Consider the following 16,135-nt stretch of genomic DNA (forward strand, 5'->3'; position numbering starts at 1 on the left):
AAAAATGAATTATTTGAAATGCCAGTGAGGATAAATTCTTTTTACCTGATAAAATTATGAAGGACAGCATGTGAAACACAAAATATCTTAATCTTTTGTAATTATATACAGAAATTTTTTTAGTTAACGGACTTTTTATTCAAAATAGTGCTGAATGCAATAGATGCAAAAGAAATGTGAAACTCAATCATTACATCATTTAAAAATCACATAAGTAATCAAATAAATTTACATGGTTAAATTTTTTACTTTTTAACTGCCATTATTGATGAAAGAAAAGATCTCTGGGCTGGCAAATTTGTAGCTCACCCTTGAAGAAGGGTTACAGTTTGAAGGTATAAACAGCATAAGCAAGTGAACATATGGAGAAATACTTATGACTTGTGGAAAGAAAGTGAGAAAATAGAAGTTAGAGGATACATATATGCTAGCTATTTAAAAACTTTTTAAAGTTACATTAAATGATGCCAAGGTATGGGAGGCCTTGAAAAATCAAATTTTTGAGTAAAAGCTGAAGTTTAAGAGAAGATAGCAAAGTTTAAAAGAAGTCTGGTAGTGGCATGGATGATGAAGTATTAAAATAGTACAGAGGAGAACCAACTAGAAATCTGGTTTCTTAAGAATTGATTTATATGAAAGTCAGTTTTCTCATGCACATTAAAATAAATTTACATTGGTTTGGAGCTTCACACTCAGGAAAAGTGATACCTATTTTAGATTCCTTCGTCTTCAAACTAGTAGAAGGCCTGGTTTAAAAAGCATGGGGTATCACTTATTTGCAAATAAATATGGTATTTAACAAAGCTAGAAGGCTATGCACACAGTAGACATTCAGATGCTCCTTTTGTCCTCAAGATGCATGTAATTTGTCTTCCTAGAAAAGTAAGTGACGTTCTATAATTCTAACAAGACTTTTTAAAGGCAGATAACACTGTTTGCTGCACACAGAAGTTTGAGAAATTGAGCTTCTGCTTAGGTGAGAAGAACCTTAAGGAAAAGAAAAACATAAAAGAAAAACAGCTATGTTACATTTGCATTTTTTACTAAAAATGGTTTCAAAAGAGTTGTGAACTTATTTCTGAATTTTAATGATTTGTTTACATAATGACTGTTTGAAAAAGGAAAGAATTTCCTCATTTGTCATCTGAATTTTAATGGGCATAGTTTGTAGATTGCAGATTTCTTTGTATCTTTGTAGTCCTAATTTCCACTGTAAGATTCGTTCTGTCTGTGAGTACTTTTCTTCAAAACTCAAAACAAGTAGTTAATAGTGGAAGGATAAATCAAAAGAAAACTAAGAACCCAAGACAAATTTACATGCGTCTCAGGGGTTTAAACAATCTAACCAGGTAGATGCATTATCTTCCAAGCTTTCTTGTGTACAAAATAACTAAATGGAAGAGGAATAAAGCCCTCAAGTGTTAAGAGTTGAAGTCTGAGATTGTTGTTAATAGCAGATGAACTTTTCTTTGTCAGGACCAAAATGTCTTTGACTCCAAGAAGAAAGTGAAATTAACCAACGCAGAAGGAGTAGAGTTTAAGCTTTCTAAGAAACAACTGCAAGCTATAGAATTTAACAAAGCTTTACTTGCTATGTACACAAATCAGGTAGGTAACAAACCTCTCATTGCCCTAGCTAAACCTTTTGGAGTATGGTATAAGGCATAATGGAAGTATCAGTACAATCTATGTATGCTTCTTGTCTTACACCGGTGTATTTTTTAGAATGTCCTATATCGTAGATTTTATTTATTAAACAAGCAATTTGCCCAATTCTTTGTAAAAGTCTACAGCTGGAAGAGAATACTATTCATACTTGTAAATGAGGTACTGTTCTCATTATCGTATTTCTAATGTCTCTGAATTAAAGTGGAAATGATCAAAGATGTTGACTGTGATTATAGGTTAAGATTTGTCTTTCGTTTTAGTTTGTACATAATTACTCAAGTTACAAATGCTAAAGAGGTCAATTCTAATTCTAATATGCATTAATTCTATAAAGATTTCAAACTCTTCCATAGCAGAGGTTTTCAGTGGGAGAGCGAAAGGCAGCAACATTTTTATTATTTAGAACTAAGCCAGGTTATTTTTGAATACTTTAGCAAGAAATACCTATGCATTTTGTTGCTTTTAAGCACAGGCTGATACTTGTATTTTCTTTTTTTAAACAAAACTGTGGAATATAAGCATCCAAATTAGTATTTAGAACTAGTCCTTTCCAGGGTGCCTGGATGCTGAATTGGTTACATGTCCAACTCTTAATTTCAGCTCAGGTCATGAGCTCAGAGTTGTGAGATCGAGCCCAGTGTTGGGCGTCAGGCTCCGAGCTGGGCATGGAGCCTGCTTAAGATTCTCTCTGATCTTCTGCACACTCCCTCACCCTGCCCTGAGAACTAGTTCTTTCCTAAATGCTTTTGTAACTTCTAGCTTAAATTTAGTAAATGAAAATCTTTTCTTATAGGAAAAAAATTGAGAATAGATCATAGAAACCACTTCTTTTACCCCAGATAGTTCTTCACTTGCTATTGTCTTTCAGCTGAGTTTCCTTCCTTTTCCACCCCCATCCTTTTCTTTTTGGTCATTCACTTCATTTCATTTCATTAATTTAATTAACCAGCTTATTTTTGTTGTCGGGGGGCGGGTGGAATGCTATTTTCTAGGCAGAACAGTGCCGCAAAATATCTGCCAGTTTACAGTCCCAAAGTCCTGAGCATCTCCTGCCTGTATTAATCCAAGCTGCCCAGCTCTGCCGTGAAAAGCAGCACACAAAAGCAATAGAACTGCTTCAGGTAAAGGAATTATTTGAATGTTTCATGAAGTGTTATGTAGCATCCTTGTTTCATTTTCATTATAGTAGCCTGCAAACTTGTAAATAAACGGGAAAACTAATAGGTAACATACCACTAGACAAATTCCAAATGTCACTTGGTTAATTCCTGAGCTACAGCTTTGTTTTTTGTAAGTTTGCATTATGGGGCGCCTGAGTAGCTCAGTCGGTTGAGTGTTCAACTCTTGATCTCAGCTCAGTTCTTGATTTCAGGATGGTGAGTTCAGGCCCTGTGTTGGGCTCCACATTGTGCCTGGAGCCTACTTTAAAAAAAAAAAGTTTGGATTAGTAAATGGTTGCCATAAACCCTGAAGAATGCTTTTCACTTGGAGATCAATTTAGCATGAGTTAGTTTGTTTTAGGTTTATAATGTCAGAATATGCTTAACTTCTTTTTTCAATAATGTATTTTCCAATGAATCCTAATCCAAAACCTCAATTACAGAGATAGTGACTTGGTTTTTATCCTAAATCAGCTGTTACATTACATGTTTGAAATTCCTGAGGGTACTGTACTCTGGAAAGTTGAACATGATAAAATTAGAACCATCCTGAAGAGCAAAGTTGCCTAGCAAGAATTCTCAGTAAGGAGGCAGCATCTGAGTATCTTATTTAAACAGACAAAACTGTGTAATATTAATTGTTATTTCTCTATTAATGACTTCCTGGAACTTGATATTATTACACTTCCAGAGCATAATTTTAAAAAATGGATATCAAATAAGTAGATATCCAATACAATTTTTCCAGAATTGAAATTTTGGACCTGAAACCAGACCTTTACCAGAACTGAAACCAGAACTTTAATTTAACCAGACCTGAAACCAGAACTTTAATTTTTAAAACTGGATTTTAAATTTTATGTAGAAATGATCATTGAAATGTGTGCAGTTGTGTAAATTGAGATTTTTCTTTTCTCCAACTAAAAACACTTTAGGAATTTTCAGATCAGCATCCAGAAAATGCAGCTGAAATTAAGCTGACCATGGCACAGCTGAAAATTTCCCAAGGTATTAATAGTTATTTCATCATGGTTAAAATATTTAATGGAAACATGGTTGAAATGTTTCTGAAGTAGTTGTGAGTTATGTGGTTTTAAAAATTTTGCATAATGAAGCATAATCATTGATGTTTCAAACAGCTTTTGCTCGGGTTATTCTTAAATTTTTGGAACAATTCTCAATCTCTGCCTTGAAAGTAATTAGAAGCAAAGAAATCCTATGTTTCAAAAGACCATACTTAAACTTCGTGGATATGTTCAATGTAGAAATGCTCATTATCTGTCACTTGAAAGTATTTGCATGAAAGAAGGGTTACTTTGCATTTAGTTTTCTTAGCCGATTATACTTTGTTTATAGTTTATGACCCACATCCTCGGAGAAGAGGCAGGGAAAACTGACATTTTTTAATCCTACAGAAAACTTGACTAGTATTTTTTGTCCATGATTTGAACCAGCCTTGAATGATTATCTAGAGCTGTGTTGTCTGTATTTGGTACCACTTTCACATGTAGCTATTTTAGGTTTAAAATTAAATGAAATTTTAAAAATCATTTCTTCATTTGTGGTAGCCACATTTCAGAGGCTTCATAACCACATGTGGCTAGTTGAACAACATAGATAAAGACATTTTTATCATAAAAAGTTCTGTCTCTGGCATAGACCACGCATTCTCGATATAGGGGTGGGATGGGGATCATTTGTTTGGGGGGTGGCCAAAAAAAATTACAGATATTATGATGGCTAAAATGAAAATTCCACGGGTAAAGATGAGAATAGTTGACAACTAGAGGGAAAAAAAAAGTCTTACAAGATTCCCTTAGTGTTTAGTGATAAAAACAAAGTTGAGAAACATTGTTGGTCTTGGTACCTGGCTGGCTTAGTTGGTAGAGCATGCAACTCTTGATCTCAGGTTTGTGAGTTTGAGCCCCAGAGCATAAAGAGAACTTAAATAAAAAAGAAAGAAAGAAACATTGTTGTTCCCCGTTATCTATTCTCACATTTCCTTACCTTCCTCCCTTATTTCTTTTTCCTTTTCCCACTTCTCCTTTTTCTTGCTTTTCCCCTTATTTTCTTTCCTTATCCAGTTTTCAGTTTATTTTTGAAAGGATTATTTATCATACTAAAATTACTAAGAGCTGTCATTGATTTCTATTTTGTTTTTAAAGATTCTGAAAGGTTACATTACTGATATGTACAATGAGTAGAAAGTATTTTAACACAGTAGGAAATTTTCCATTGCACTCATATGTGTAGTAACATGTTTCAAGGTCTTTAGGATAGGATGTCCTTTAAGTTAGAATTTGAAAAATGTTGAAATAGAACTCAGCAGACTTGGTGGGAGTTGCAAGACTCCTTTCCTATAGCATCTCTGCCATTAACTTTCTTTGTGGGTGTAAGCAAGGTATATAGTGTTTCTTAGGATTCATTTTCTTTATGTATGTGTAAGAAGAATAAATAGAGCACATTATCCCCAAGATCCCAAAGTTTGGGTATTTAGAGATATTACAAAATGTGACTTAAATTTCTTATTTTTTTTATAATAATAATGCTTTCTTCTGTGTGATAATGATATTTTTAATCTCTCAAGGCAATATATCCAAAGCATGTCTAATATTGAGAAGCATAGAAGAGTTAAAGCATAAACCAGGCATGGTGAGTTTATAACCAAAATATTTTAAGACTAAAAAAGTAGTAGAATAACAGTCTATTGGTATGTTTAATGTTTCTTTGTATTTAATTTCTTTTTAATTCATACTATAGGAGTAGTAGGTAAAATAGGTTACTTATCTGCTCTACATTTAATGGCATTTTGTGTTCTGCTTTGCATTGATTCATTATTTAGGCAAATATACCAAGTACTATTTAGGCCTCATATTATCACTAAAACCCAACCTTAAATAACCTAAGACCTATATAGGGAATTTCTTATCTTAATTATTGTATCATGTCTTCAGTGTGGTATCTTGAGTTAAAATAGTTTAGTGATAGTGGTGGCCAAACAATTTAGTTTTTGTTATGTGATGATTCAAGCTTTGCAGGTTTAGACCACTGATAACAGCTATGAAAGCATCTATTTCTAAGTAGAGGCTAATGCTGTCGTTGGTGGTATTTACATTTATCGAACAGGGACTTTTATTCATGTCTGTATCCTCTAACACAGCTTATTTACAGTTGGCTCTTAGTAAATGTGTAACAGTATTATGGTAGTGCTTTCTCTTTTGAAGTTTCATATTTAAAGATTGGACTACAGTTCTTCAGTATTAGAATCAAATATAGATGTTTCTGATATTTCATATCTGGCCTTTTATTACCTTTCAAGAAAATTATTCACTTCATCAGTGTTAAATTTATTGGTATAAAAGTTATTCAGGTATGTCCTGTTTATCCCTTTAATATCTGTAGAACCTGTCTCATTCATGAAACTGTTTATTCAGGGCTTCTTTTTTGTTTTCTAATCAGTTTAGCCAGAGATTCATCAGTTTTATTGATTTTTCTCAAAGATCCAGCTTCTTGTTTCTGTTTCTTTCTGTCCTCATCTCATGTTGCTACTCCCATTCTCACTCCATTCTAGCCACATGGGTCTCCCTGCAGCCCTTCCAACACACTAGCCAAGGCTTTCACTGGCTTTTTTTAGCTCAGGCCAGATAGAACTTATCATGGAAGTTTACCCATGCTGATGTGTACCTCACTGATCATACATTGGAAGTTGCAACAGTGTTTTAGTATATAAACTAATTTTCTAAGCACTCATTCTCAACTATTATACTTACCTTGCTACACACTAGTGGTCAACTGGCACTGGTTTAAGAGGAAAGTTATATTTTATAGATAACTACACTTTGTATTTGGGAACCACTGTTGTATATGGTATTTTCTAGTGATTATGGTCTAGAAAGATAATAAATTTTATGATGAATTTGGTACTGGCAGAGAGCCTAACAACCTTTATATACTTTTTTTTTTTTTTTCCAGTTTTTTTCATTTTCAAAAAACTTACTGTGGGAGAAAAGGGGGAATTTTATTCATTAGTTTATACTTTTCGCTGGTTAGGTATCTGCATTAGTGACCATGTACAGCCATGAAGAGGATATTGATAGTGCCATTGAGGTCTTCACACAAGCTATCCAGTGGTATCAAAACCATCAGGTAAACAAATGGAGTAAATTGTTATGAGGGCATGTTTTTACATGAAAATAAAAAACTGCAGTAGTGAACTCAAGTTACAAAAATTGAAGTATTCCAAGTTGCTGTTTAAAGAATGGAATACTGTTGGATTGTCAAATTAATCTTTAAAGTATACCAGATCCAGGCAAATTTATTAGAAATAAGAATTATTTTAAAATGGAGGAAAAAAAGCTCAGTTATGGTTTTGAAGTCCTTTCTAGTTTGTTATGTTGGTGTATAATCTCAAAAAATAATAATACATGAGTGCATATAGGAGTACTCATCTTGGGCAGCCCCGGTGGCGCAGTGATTTAGCGCCGCCTGCAGCCCGGGGTGTGATCCTGGAGACCCTGCATGGAGCCCGCCCCTCTCTCTCTCTCTCTCTGAATGAATAAATAAATTTTTAAAAAGAGTACTCATCTTTAGTGGCTAGAGAGCTCATGGATGGTACTAAGTGGTGGAACAATAAATACATGCAATAATTGTATCTCATGTTTCCATGGAATAGGAACATCTTCATTTTTTCCAGTATGGGTCTTTATAAGTTGGCAATATCCAACAGTAATCCACTGTTAGTTTCAAGGTCTATATGTGGCATTTATACTGTTGGCACTATTAGCAGTGTTGGGATATCAGTGTTTGGAGACATACTGTATTGATTTTGAGAACTATGGTGACATATCTTTAAGATTTGATTATGAAAAAATATTTCTAGTTGTAGATAATCTAAAAAGAGATAGATTGTGTTCCAAATTCATAAATTGGTCATCATTTGTATAATTTGTCTACCTCCCTCCCCGTATGTTTTTGTGATTTTTATTGTTTCATGCATTCAGTAAAACTTTGAGGAATTTAATGGATAGGGCCATCTTAAAGATCTAATGAATATGGTAACTTCACGAACTTGGTAGATATCTACCTTAAAGGTTTTTTTTCCTTTTATTGAACCTTTAGCCCAAATCTTCTGCTCATTTGTCCTTGATAAGAGAAGCTGCAAACTTCAAACTCAAATATGGGCGGAAGAAAGAGGCAATTAGTGACCTAGAACAGCTATGGAAGTAAGTTCTGAAAGGTAGAGATGTAAAAATGCAAATTTATTGCTGTTATTTGACACAAGGAATTATTTTGCTTATTTATGTTACTTTTTCCAGTTTTATAAACCATTCATTAACTTTCTTTCATTCTTTTTTTAGACAAAATCCAAAAGATATTCACACCCTGGCGCAGCTTATTTCTGCTTACTCACTTGTAGATCCTGAGAAGGCAAAAGCGTATCCTTTTGATTATTCTTCCAGACAGCTCCCAAGTAGTGTGCTAGATCCCTTCCAATACCTATTTTGGCCACGGCTTTTTCTGTTGTAAATTTCAACAGACGGAACACTTTTCTAACTAGTAAGATCAAAAATGAGAATTTATTGATTAACATGACTGAAAAATACAGTTATAGATCCATCTTGGAGCACAGTTTGATTGTTCCAGAAGCAAAAATGAGGTCAACAGGATGCAGCTTATATCAGGTTCAAGTACAGCAGCAAAAAAGATTAAAAGCATATTTTATTTGGGTAGTTGTGAAAGATTCTGAAATGTCTTTTTGATTGAACTCTCTTAGGTCGCATACCCATCTCAAACATTTACTGAAAATAAGAGATTCAGTGTCCTGATTGGCTGAGTTTGAATCATGTGCTACTTCAGTCAGGGTGTGCTCCCAAATGCAACATGGAGTGGTAGATGTTAAGCAACCACAAGTCAAAACCTTTGTAGTGAGCAAATCTATGTTTGATAGTTGTTTTGGAATAGAGATTTTATTAAGCCCCCATTTCAAAGCACAGCACCAACTTAAGGAATAAATGATTAGATTATGGCTCCTTTATTTAGATATATAATATATAATTGACTTTATCATCTGATTTGTTATTCTATAGAAGATTTAAGAAAATTTTATACTTTTGACAAAAGACATAAAGAGTTTTTCTTTTGGCAGACATATATGTGTGTATATATTATGTTCCTGAACTCCTGTTTGATCCCAGCCTTAGTAAACACCTGCCCTCATCAGATAGTATGTCTCTAAAAGTAGATGTCGAGGCTCTTGAAAATTCTCCTGGTGCTACTTACATTCGGAAAAAGGGTGGAAAAGTTGCTGGAGATAGTCAACCAAAGGAACAAGGGTAATATTTTCATTGTAACATTCACTAATGTGGACTTCAAATTACATAAGGAATGAAAAATACATTCTCCGAAAATACCTTGTGAATAAAGTTTAGTCCCCCTTGTTTCTTTTCCCCTTCTTTTTTGCTAAACCCAGTTAGTCCTCATCCCGTTTACCACCTCCCCCCATCCCACACCAAATTAACCTTTGGTATTGAGTGTATATCCTTCAGGATCTTCTTTGTGATTACACACAAAGGTGATTTAGAAATATTTTCCTTGGATTGGTGTATTTTTTGTTTTTTTGCAGAAGAGGGTTATATTGTACTTATCCACCTTGCTTTCATTTACTAAGTCGTGGAGATTTCTCCATATTCTTTTTTTTTTTTTTCTTTTAAAGATTTTAACTTAACTAGAGAGAGAGAGTGAGCATGAACAGGGGGAGGGGTAGAGGGAGAAGCAAACTCATCACTGAACCCAATGCCAGGCTCTATCCCAGGGCCCTGGGATCATGACCTGAGTTGAAAGCAGATGCTTAACAGACTGAACCACCCAGGCGCCCCTTCTCCATATTCTTAGCATAGACAGATTTCATTCTTTTTATGCATAGTATTCCATTAGCTGAATGTCCTCTGCTTTATTTACCTGTAAGTGTTTATGTACATTTAGTACATCATCTAGTAATTCTATACCAGTTAAGATGAGGTTTGCTGATTTGGAGGAAAGATTAACTGCCTTCGTTAACTTAAAAAAAGGTCAGATTCTGATTCTTATTCTCCCACCTGGCCATCTTAGAAATACAGAGGAGGCCTACTCAGTGAAATGTTTAAGATTCTATGAATAAAGACTTGGGATGAATAGAGAATGGAAGAAATATAACCCTTCCCCAAATTTGTGGTTTTTATGGTTTTTCACTATTTTCTCCTTTTTTGAATGCCTTTTGAAGTGTAAAATTTTTTCCTAACTTAAAAAAAAATACCAGCAATAGTATGAGTAACTTCATTATGAACTCTGGTAAAAAAAAAAAAAAAAAAAAACATTGTCATCATCATAACAGATTTTTAAATGAAGAATTGGAGTCTCAAAGATACTACCTTGTTCCAAATTCCATTTCATCATATGAGTCTCACCCACTTCAAGCCTTATCAAGAAACCCAAAATGAAAAATTCAGGCCAAATCTTAAGGGGATTTTCAAATAATACCTGTTTAAAGATTTCCTTTTTTCTTTTCTTTCTTTTCTTTTCTTTTCTTTTCTTTTCTTTTCTTCTTTTCTTTTCTTTTCTTTCTTTTCTTTTCTTTTCTTTTCTTTTCTTTTCTTTTCCTTCCCTTCTTTCCTTCCTTCTTCCTTCTTTCCTTACTCCATTCCTTCCTTAGAAAGTAGGTTCCGGGGATCCCTGGGTGGTGCAGCGGTTTGGCGCCTGCCTTTAGCCCAGGGCGCGATCCTGGAGACCTGGGATCGAATCCCACGTCAGGCTCCTGGTGCATGGAGCCTGCTTCTCCCTCTGCCTGTGTCTCTGCCTCTCTCTCTCTCTCTCTCTCTGTGATTATCATAAATAAATAAAAATTAAAAAAAAAAAAAAAGAAAGTAGGTTCCACGCTCAGCATGGAGCCCAGTATAGAACTTGAACTCATAACCCTGAAATTAAGACCTGAGCTAAGACCAAGAGTTGGGTACCTAACTGATTACCATCCAAGCACTCCCTATTTAAATATTTTCAGTATTTTTTTCCTTATCCAAAATAGAGTTGAGTAATTAGTAAGAATATAGTACTTTTCTAATCTTTTAGTCTTCTCTTTTTCATTAGCCAATTATTAAGGCATTGACCTTTAGGCTTTTAAATTTCAGCATGTTATTTTCATTAGGCATTATTAAAGCCTTTTATGATAACTTTTGGATACAAAGGCTTAGTTTTTTTTGTTTTTGTGGGGTTTTTTTTTTTTTTTTTTTAAGATTTTATTTTAAGTAATCTTTATACCCAACATGGGGCTTGAATTCACAATGCTGAGATCAGGAGTAACATGACTGAGCCAGCCAAGCACCCCATAGGTTTAGTTTCTTTTGAAGATACACTGTGTCTCTGACAAAAAATAAGTCATGATCCTTGCCCTTTAAAGAACCTAAGTCTAGCTAAAAGAACCTAAGTCTAGCGGAAGGAAATATTGTAGTAATTGCAATAAAGGATGCGTGTTCTGTGATTGTGTGGGGCCTAGAGGAGTACCCCAGAGAGCATAGTCCTTCCTGAGGACAGTCAGGGGTAGGAAATCACCTCATGGAGGAATGGAGGAGGGGGTAGTGTTGACTCTTGAGAGGGATGAATTAGGCAAAGCGTGAGCAAGGGCAAAGGAGTAAGAAATGGCAAAGAAGCTTTGAGAAATTATAGACGTGGCTGTAGAGTGATTTGTAGAGAGACAATTTAGAAGATCATTGAATAATCTGGATGGAAGATGAAGCTCTAAAATTAGATAATTGTGTTGTGCCTCTTACTCTTCAGGATACCCTGAAAGAACTTGCACAATTGAATGACTCAGTAGAATGAATTTTTTTTTTTAAGATTTTTTTTTTTTTTTTAAGACTTTATTCATCAGAGAGAGAGAGAGAGAGAGGCAGAGACACAGGCAGAGGGAGAAACAGGCTCCATGCAGGGAGCCTGACTTGGGACTCGATTCCAGGTCTCCAGGTTCAGGCCCTGGGCTGAAGGTGGTGCTAAACCACTGAGCCACCTGGGCTGCCTGGTAGAATGAATTTTTGACAGATATTGTTGCTCTCATCTTTTTAGCTTGCTGTTTCTTGTAGTTTCCATAGAGGTGAGGTATATCATGTATGATTATGTATAGAGATATTTTTTTGGTCTTTGTCTTATAGCCATCAGAGTACTTAATTATTTTGAAGTGTTTTCTTGATTTCTTATGCTCCTTTTGGCACCCCTCCTTTTGTTGTTAGTGTACTTAATAAAGATTTTACTTAAGTTCAGTAAACTCACCAGGTTTAAGATTTGAAAGATAAAAACCTATAAAGTTAAAGCTTCCTCCCATCCATGTGTGCTCTCCTCTCTCTAAGGTCACAACCAATGTTGTCTCACATATGGTCCCAGAGATACTCTTTGCTATCTGCTCTCTAGTTTTGCCAAACATGTAACTTAATGTAGTATTGTAGATTTTCATGCTTGTGCAGATTTCTTATCTTTTTACATAGACTTAATGTGTGGCCATGTAAATGGTATCTGTTTTCTGAAAACATAGCTAACAGTCTTTTTTTAAACCACTTTCCAAGAACTGTAGTTTGTGAAGTTTGATTAAACTTAACCAGTATTAATATCCCAGCAAGTTTATTAACTTCGGTGAGACAGTGCCAAATCTTAAATGCCTTTATGATAAAGTGCCCAGCTCATTCTTTTGTACATGTTTAATGCTGTATAAATATTTTATGATGATGGTAATGATTTTTCTTTTTTTCTTTCTTTCTTTTTTTTTTTTTTTTTTTTGCAGACAGGGAGATTTGAAAAAGAAGAAGAAAAAAAAGAAGGGTAAAGATTTTTTTCCTTTTTTTAATCTTTAGAGTTTACAAGATAAAAGCTTGAGTTTAGGCCAGTATAAAAATCTTCAGACCTAAAAATACTGCTCCTTTTCTGTCTTTGAATACTGACTTTTGTCTTGACTATAGCTAATACTTAGGGTGTTTTTTTTTTTTTTTTTACTTTAAAGAGTCCAACTCTAGAGACTGATTGCCTGAATTCAAATTGTTGCTGTAATTACATTGCTCTTTTGCTGTGACTGTGAACAGATTACTTAATATACCTGCCTGAATTTTTCATTTTTAAAATGGAATGTGTTATTATATTCCTCATAGGATTAAATGAGATACTGCATGTAAAAAGATCTCAGAATGATGCCTAGCACACATTAAGCCTTTATACGTTAGGGTGCTTTCAGCTACAAACTAAACTCCATCAAACTGGTTATTTATGAAAATGGCAGTGTAGAGGAAAGGTTAACTGATCTAGAAGTTGTAGTCTTTGTTTTTCTGTTTACAAAACTGAATCCCATTAGAATCATTGTTTGTTAAAAGGGTCAGGGCTTTTTTTTTTTAAGATTTATTTTAGAGAGCACATGGTGGGTGGGATGTCGGATCGGAGGGAGAGGGCAGAGTACCAAGCAGACTCCATGCTGAGTGCGGAGCCCAACACAGGGTTCAGTCTCAAGACCCCACGCTGAAACCAAAAGTTGGATGCTCAGTCAACTGCACCATCCAGGTCCCCCTGGAGCTTGTCATTTATATCCAACAGTTCAAAAAAGGCCTTTCTGCAGTTGTCATGTCTTTCCCAATAATCTCATGGGCCAGCATAGGTCATTAGGTCAATGTCCAACGTGAACCATTAACCAAGGGAATGCCATGCATTGATTAGCTTAGGCTGTGTTCTTAATTCCTGGCAAGAGTGGGCAGGATTACTGTGTTTGACTTCAACTAGTCAGAAGTTATCCCCGGAGCCACCTACCTGTTCCTGAGTCTGGGAAGTCTGTGGTGTAAATCAGATTCATTCTTCCTGTCTCTTTCCTTCTTTCCTTCCTTTACTTTTTTTAAGTAGGCTGCATGCCCAACATGGGGCTCAGACTCACAAACCTGAGATTGAGTCACATGCTAAGTTGTTTTATGTTGTTTTATGTATTAGTAATACTGCAAGGGAACAGCTATTAACTATAGGTAGCAGTAATCTGCAGTATCACTCTTTTCTTTCTTTTTTTCCCCAGAAGAGTATTTTTTAAAACTTACAAGTGATACATGCTCATTCTAAAAACAAACAAAATCTATATCTATAAAATGGCATAAAGCATGTAAAATTCCTTACCCAAAAATTCATGCTCCCAGAGAATTACAATTTAACTTTTTTGTATATAGAAACTTTTTTTAAAAAAAAGATTTTATTTATTCACGAGAGACAGAGAGAGGCAGAGACACAGGCAGAGGGAGAAGCAGGCTTCATACAGGGAGCCCGATGTGGGATCCAATCCTGGGCCTCCAGTATCATCACACCCTGGGCCGAAGGCAATGCTAAACCGCTGAGCCACCCAGGCTGCCCTAGAAACATTTATTATACATGTACATGCTCAGTCAATAAAGGTTTTTACAAAATTGAATGAACAGTGTCTTCAGGGTAATTTGTTTTATTTTATTTTAAAAGATTTTGCTTATTTATTCATGAGAGACACAGAGAGAGAGGCAGAGACATAGGCAGAGGGAGAAGCAAGCCCCCTGCGGGGAGCCCAATGTGGGACTTGATCCCAGGACCCTGGGATAACGACCTGAGCCGAAGGCAGATGCTCAACCACTAAGCCACCCAGGCATTCCAGGATAATTTGTTTTAATCTTCTACTTTAGATCATATTGCACAGACATTTTTCCAAATTATTAAATATAGATGTACTTTTTAACCTATAGCTATAGCTTCCTATAGTGTGGGCATACTGTAAAGATTTATTTTAGAGGGGATCCCTGGGTGGCTCAGCGGTTTAGCGCCTGCCTTCAGCCCAGGGTGTGATCCTGGAGTTCCGGGATTGAGTCCCACATCAGGCTCCCTGCATGGAGCCTGCTTCTCCCTCTACCTGTGCCTCTGCCTCTCTCTCTGTGTGTCTGTCATGAATAAATAAATAAAATCTTAAAAAAAAAAAAATTATTTTAGTGCATGAGTAGGGGGAGGGGCAGAGAGAGACAGAGAAGCAGACTCCCCACTCTGCATGGAACCTGATTCAGGGCTCAATCCCATGACCTTTAAATCATGACCTGAGCCAACATCAAGAGTTGGACACTCAACCGCCTGAGCCACCTTATATGTAACTTTGTGTCTTATAGATATCTGCAGGATAAATTTCTGAAGGTATAAATTTTGAATGAACTGTCAAATTGCTCTCTACAAAGGCTGTACGTTACACCTCTGCCATAGTGTTTGAGTGTTTCTCACTATCCCATCAATACTATTACTGCTTTTAATATTTGTTAGCTTGATAGAATTTTATTACCTTTTTCATTTCTAATTAGTGAGGTGGAACATTTTTTCACATGATTAAGGACTTCTGTTTCTCCTGGCTTACCCTAATTACAGCAATGCCCATTTTCCTTTGCATTATTTATCTATTGATTTTCAAGATCTCCTTCTATATTAAGAATAGCAGTCCACCCGATTACATAGTGTGCAAATATTTTTTGTTATTTCTCTTAAAAATGTATCTCTTATCAAATGATATTAAACATTTTTTATATAGGGACACCTGACTGACTCAGAAGAGCATATGACTCTTGATCTTAGGGTTGTGAGTTTGGGCCTCACTTTAAGTGCAGAGATTACTTAAAAATAAATGAAACTTTAAAAAGGTTTTTTTTTTTTTTTTTTAAGATTTTATTTATTTGAGAAAAAGTGCCTGAGTGATGAGTGGGTGGGTGGGTGTGGAGGAGCAGCAGATTCCCCACTGAGCAGGTAGCCTGATGCAGGACTCAGTCCCAAGACCTTGGGATCATGACCTGGGCAGACACTTAACTGACTGAACTACCCAGCCACCACACCCCGCCCTCCCCCCAGTTTTTTTTTTAATAGATACATCTGTAAAGTCTTCCTTTATGGCTTCTGAATTTTGTATCATGCTTATTAATAAGGCCTTTTCCTGGCTATATTATACAAATAAAACATTCTCAGATGAACTTATTTCAGTTTTAATGTTACTTATTCGCAGTCCTGGACACATTTTTTAAGCAAACTATCTTGAAAACGTTATCTCATTTCTTTATTGCTTGTTACACAGGAAAACTACCTAAAAATTATGACCCAAAGGTGACCCCAGATCCAGAAAGATGGCTACCAATGCGAGAACGTTCTTACTACCGGGGAAGAAAGAAGGGAAAAAAGAAGGATCAGATTGGAAAAGGGACCCAGGGAGCAACTGCAGGAGCTTCATCTGAACTGTAAGTCATTGCTCCTCAAATGCAGTCCCTTGGGAGCATAGGTCA

At 35.5% G+C, this 16,135-nt stretch overlaps 1 protein-coding gene and 1 long non-coding RNA gene across 2 annotated transcripts in view; one reads left to right on the forward strand and one right to left on the reverse strand.

Moving 5' to 3' along the window:
- SRP72 (signal recognition particle 72) overlaps positions 1–16,135 on the forward strand; it is a 29,801-nt gene that overhangs the window by 11,669 nt on the left and 1,997 nt on the right. Inside the window, exons 9-18 of the mRNA XM_077848127.1 lie at positions 1,477–1,608; positions 2,661–2,789; positions 3,764–3,836; positions 5,416–5,480; positions 6,879–6,974; positions 7,947–8,050; positions 8,186–8,263; positions 9,023–9,160; positions 12,628–12,665; positions 15,931–16,090. Coding sequence (XP_077704253.1) covers positions 1,477–1,608; positions 2,661–2,789; positions 3,764–3,836; positions 5,416–5,480; positions 6,879–6,974; positions 7,947–8,050; positions 8,186–8,263; positions 9,023–9,160; positions 12,628–12,665; positions 15,931–16,090 — 1,013 coding nt within the window. The remainder of the gene's footprint in view (positions 1–1,476; positions 1,609–2,660; positions 2,790–3,763; positions 3,837–5,415; positions 5,481–6,878; positions 6,975–7,946; positions 8,051–8,185; positions 8,264–9,022; positions 9,161–12,627; positions 12,666–15,930; positions 16,091–16,135) is intronic.
- The window catches only part of LOC144283683 (uncharacterized), a 20,681-nt gene continuing 4,683 nt past the window's right edge, over positions 138–16,135 (reverse strand). The window contains exons 2-3 of the long non-coding RNA XR_013352239.1: positions 2,902–3,090; positions 138–987 (exon numbers count right to left, since the gene is read on the reverse strand). This is a non-coding gene — a long non-coding RNA (uncharacterized LOC144283683). The remainder of the gene's footprint in view (positions 988–2,901; positions 3,091–16,135) is intronic.

The sequence above is a fragment of the Canis aureus genome, chromosome 14, assembly GCF_053574225.1.
Source record: "Canis aureus isolate CA01 chromosome 14, VMU_Caureus_v.1.0, whole genome shotgun sequence".
NCBI lineage: Eukaryota > Metazoa > Chordata > Mammalia > Carnivora > Canidae > Canis > Canis aureus.